A 3,285-nucleotide genomic window follows, 5' to 3' on the forward strand; every position below is an offset into this window, starting at 1 on the left:
GTGCTGCTCCCACTCGCTTGGGTGAGGATATGGGTTTACTGCACCAGCAGAGTCCAGCCAGTCCAGGAAGCAAGCAAAGCCCTAGCCTTCCAAGCACGCCCCCACAGCATCCAGCTTTGCACAGTGCCCTTCCAAAGCCAGTAAGCCCACTGACCACCATGGTTTAGAAATTGGGTTGTGTCAGTGGGAGCAAGGGCTTTAGAGGTTTTCTTCACAGTGGGCTCCCTAAAACCTGCAGACAGGAGGCTGCCTGTAGCCACCACTAAGGCACGCACACCAACATGGCCCCCAGAGCGGGCACACAGCATGAAGAACCTCCAGTCAGTGGAAAACCCCTTCCACTCTGGACAGATCTCCACAGAAGACGCTGTTTCAGAAGCAGCTCTGCAGCTGCCACCGCCCCAGCCTGGGGTCCCTCCTGGACTCCCCAGCTCACAGCCCCTTCTCCCACCGAGCCAATGCAGCCCCCGCCCTCAGCTCCCCCAGCCCCATGCCTGCCCCAGCTCTTACCTGCTGGCCAAGGGCTGCTCCTCTGCAGTGACACCAGCTTCCCTGGATGCTGCTGGTCCCTCGGTGGCCAGGTCCTTTAGGCAAAAGGCATGGGAGCAGCCCTGAGCCCCTGCAACCCCCTAACCCCATCCATCCATCCCTCCCACAAGGCTCTGCCCAGCCCCTTCCCATCACATGCACCTTATGAGGGGACACATTGGAGGTAGCTGCGTGCAACGAGGTGGGGTGCGAGCCTTTAATTACCAGCAACCTGGGCACCGTCCTGCTCCCATTTTGGGGGAAAACCAGGAGTGATTGGGGCACTTTGAGCAGTCATTGATGCACAGCCCTCCTCCCACGTCAAGATGGGAGAGATGTGGAGGTGAGTGCTTGCAAGGCAGGGGAAGGAGGTGTCCCTGATGGGGGTGCTCCGTGTCAGGGCTTGGGGGGAGCCAGCGGTGCCTGTGAGGCCGCAGGGCCGGGGCAGCTGAGGAGGGGGCAAGCGGCTGCGTCCAGCCGGGAGAGGGTCCGCCCCTGGGGAGGAGGCTACAGAATGGTGGTGATACCGGTACCACCGCGGGCGCTGGGGACAGGCCGTACCCGGGGGCTACCACAGAGCCCGGAGCGGGGCGGCCCACGCCGCGGCCCCCTCCCTCACGGCTGCTCGGGGCCGCCCACGGGGGCGGGAGCCGCCCCCCGCTCACCTGTGCTAGGGGAGCAGCGCAGGGAGGCGGCACCCGGCGCCACGACCGCTCCGCCGGGACACCCGCTGCCCGACCCCCGCCGCCACCGGCCGGACCCCGCCGGGTCCCCGCCGCCCTCCCGGGCCTCACCGCTCCTGTCAGGATTTGAACGGCGCCAGGAGCCCGCCTCACCCTCATTGGTCTCTTCACCCGCCCATCACACCTCTCTCCGCCAGCCCATTGGCAGAGCACGCCGAAGGGGCGGAGCGCGTCCGGCGCGCTGCTATAAAAGGCGGGGGCTGGGCAGGCGGGCGCTCAGTGCCGCTGCGCGACAGGTACCGGCTAAGAGCGAAGGGGGCGGGGGGGGAGAAAGGGGCGGGGCCGGCGCGCGCGGGGAGGGCGGGTTTTTCTGGGGGGGGGCGGTGCCGTGGGGCGGAGTAAAGTGGGGTGGGGGGGGTGGGGGGGGGGAAAGGAGGAGGGCGGGGGCGCGCGCGCGGCGGTGTCTGCACGCGCCGATCCCGCACGGATCGCGGCGGCGGCGGCAGCAGCAGCGGGAGCCACCGGCGCGCACGGCGATGCCCGCGCTGCTCCCGCCGCTGGCCGCCCCCTGAAGACACCCCTCTCTGTCTTCCCCCCTTATCTCCAGCAGACCTCAGGCTCTTTTTTCCCCCCCCTTCTCCCCCTTTCCCCCCTTTCCTTCCCCTTCTATTCCCTCCCCCCCCACCCTCCCTCCGCTTCTTTATCCTCCTCTTTTTTTTTTTTTTTCCTCCCCCCCCCTCTCCCCTTCCCTCTATTCCGACCCTCCGCACCCTCCCGGCTGCCGTGTGGATGCGGGCCGGGGTGCCTGACTGCGCGGGTGGCGAGAGCAGATGCTGAGGGGCCGGAGGAGGATGGAGTGCACCCTCGATGCGCAGAGTTTGATCAGTATTTCCCTGCGGAAGATCCACAGCTCCCGCACTCAACGAGGCGGCATCAAGCTCCACAAGAACCTGCTCGTCTCCTATGTGCTCCGCAACGCCCGGCAGCTCTACCTGAGCGAGCGCTACGCCGAGCTCTACCGCCGCCAGCAGCACTACCCGGACGGAGCCCCGCTCCTCGCCATGCCCGCCTGCCCGCCGCCCGCCGCCGCCCCGCCGGAGCTGGCGGCTCTCCCGCTGCCCGCCGACACGCAGGACCGCGAGGCGCGGAGCTGTGCGGTGGTGCGGGGCGGTGCGGAGCTGCTGGAGGGGCCGGTGTGCGCGGCACCCCCGGAGCTGCAGAGAGCGCCCTGCAGAGACTCATCCCCGGGCTTCTACCGGGCCGCCGGCAGCGCCGGTCCCGGTGGTGGTGGAGGAGGCGGCAGCAGCGCGGCCCCGGGGCTGCTCTACGCTGCCGGTTGTGACTTCGGGACCGGCGGGGTACCGCACTGTAGCAGCCGCACCACGGTGCTGGATTTGGACACTCACGTCGTGACCACGGTGGAGAACGGGTACTTGCACCAGGACTGCTGCTCGCAGTGCCCCTGCTGCTGCCAGCCGGTAGCGGGGCTCGCCTCCCCGCCGCCCGCACCGGGCACCAAGCGCAAGTATTACCCGGGGCAGGAGGAGGAAGAGGAGGGGGTGGAGGAAGGGGAGCCGGGGGGAGGCGGGGTGGCGGGCGGCCCCCCCTTCGCCCCGTGCACCAAACGCGCCCGTTTCGAGGAGTACAGCGCCGAGCACCCCCAGGACTCTTCCAACATCTCCAACTTGATCTCCATCTTCGGCTCCGGTTTCACGGGGCTGGTGAGCCGGCAGCAGGCGGACTCGGAGCAGCCCCTCAACGGGCAGCTGTGCGGCAAGCAGGCGCTGGCGAGCCTGGGAGCCTGGACTCGGGCCATCGTCGCGTTTTAGAGAGGAGCGGGGAGCAAATAGAGGCGGGGGGGACGCGGTTGGAAGGAGGGGGGGGTTGGAAAACGGGGGTGCGATCCGAGGGGACAGCGGCTCCGGAGGGGGGGACCCTGAAACAAAGGCGGGGAGGGGGGAGGTTGGGGCGAGGGGAAGGGGGGTGGGGGGTGCCGAGGGGTGCGCAGGGGGGGTGGGAGGGCAGAGCCACGCTAGTGTTTTATAAATTGTACAATAAAGAAAACAAAATCTAA

The 3,285-nt window shown here is 68.1% G+C and overlaps 1 protein-coding gene across 1 annotated transcript; it reads left to right on the forward strand.

Annotated features, from left to right (window-relative positions):
* The first annotated feature begins 1,636 nt into the window (after positions 1–1,636).
* Positions 1,637–3,285, forward strand: IER5L (immediate early response 5 like). The gene has a single exon (XM_030507149.1). It carries the CDS (start codon positions 2,042–2,044, stop codon positions 3,038–3,040), a length of 999 nt encoding a protein of 332 aa, XP_030363009.1. The 5' UTR covers positions 1,637–2,041; the 3' UTR covers positions 3,041–3,285.

This window comes from Strigops habroptila, chromosome 15 (assembly GCF_004027225.2).
Source record: "Strigops habroptila isolate Jane chromosome 15, bStrHab1.2.pri, whole genome shotgun sequence".
Taxonomy (NCBI): Eukaryota; Metazoa; Chordata; class Aves; order Psittaciformes; family Psittacidae; genus Strigops; species Strigops habroptila.

Coding starts and splice junctions, on each gene's coding strand:
- IER5L (XM_030507149.1), top strand. CDS start 2,042: ATGCTGAGGGGCCGGAGGAGGATGGAGTGCACCCTCGATGCGCAGAGT.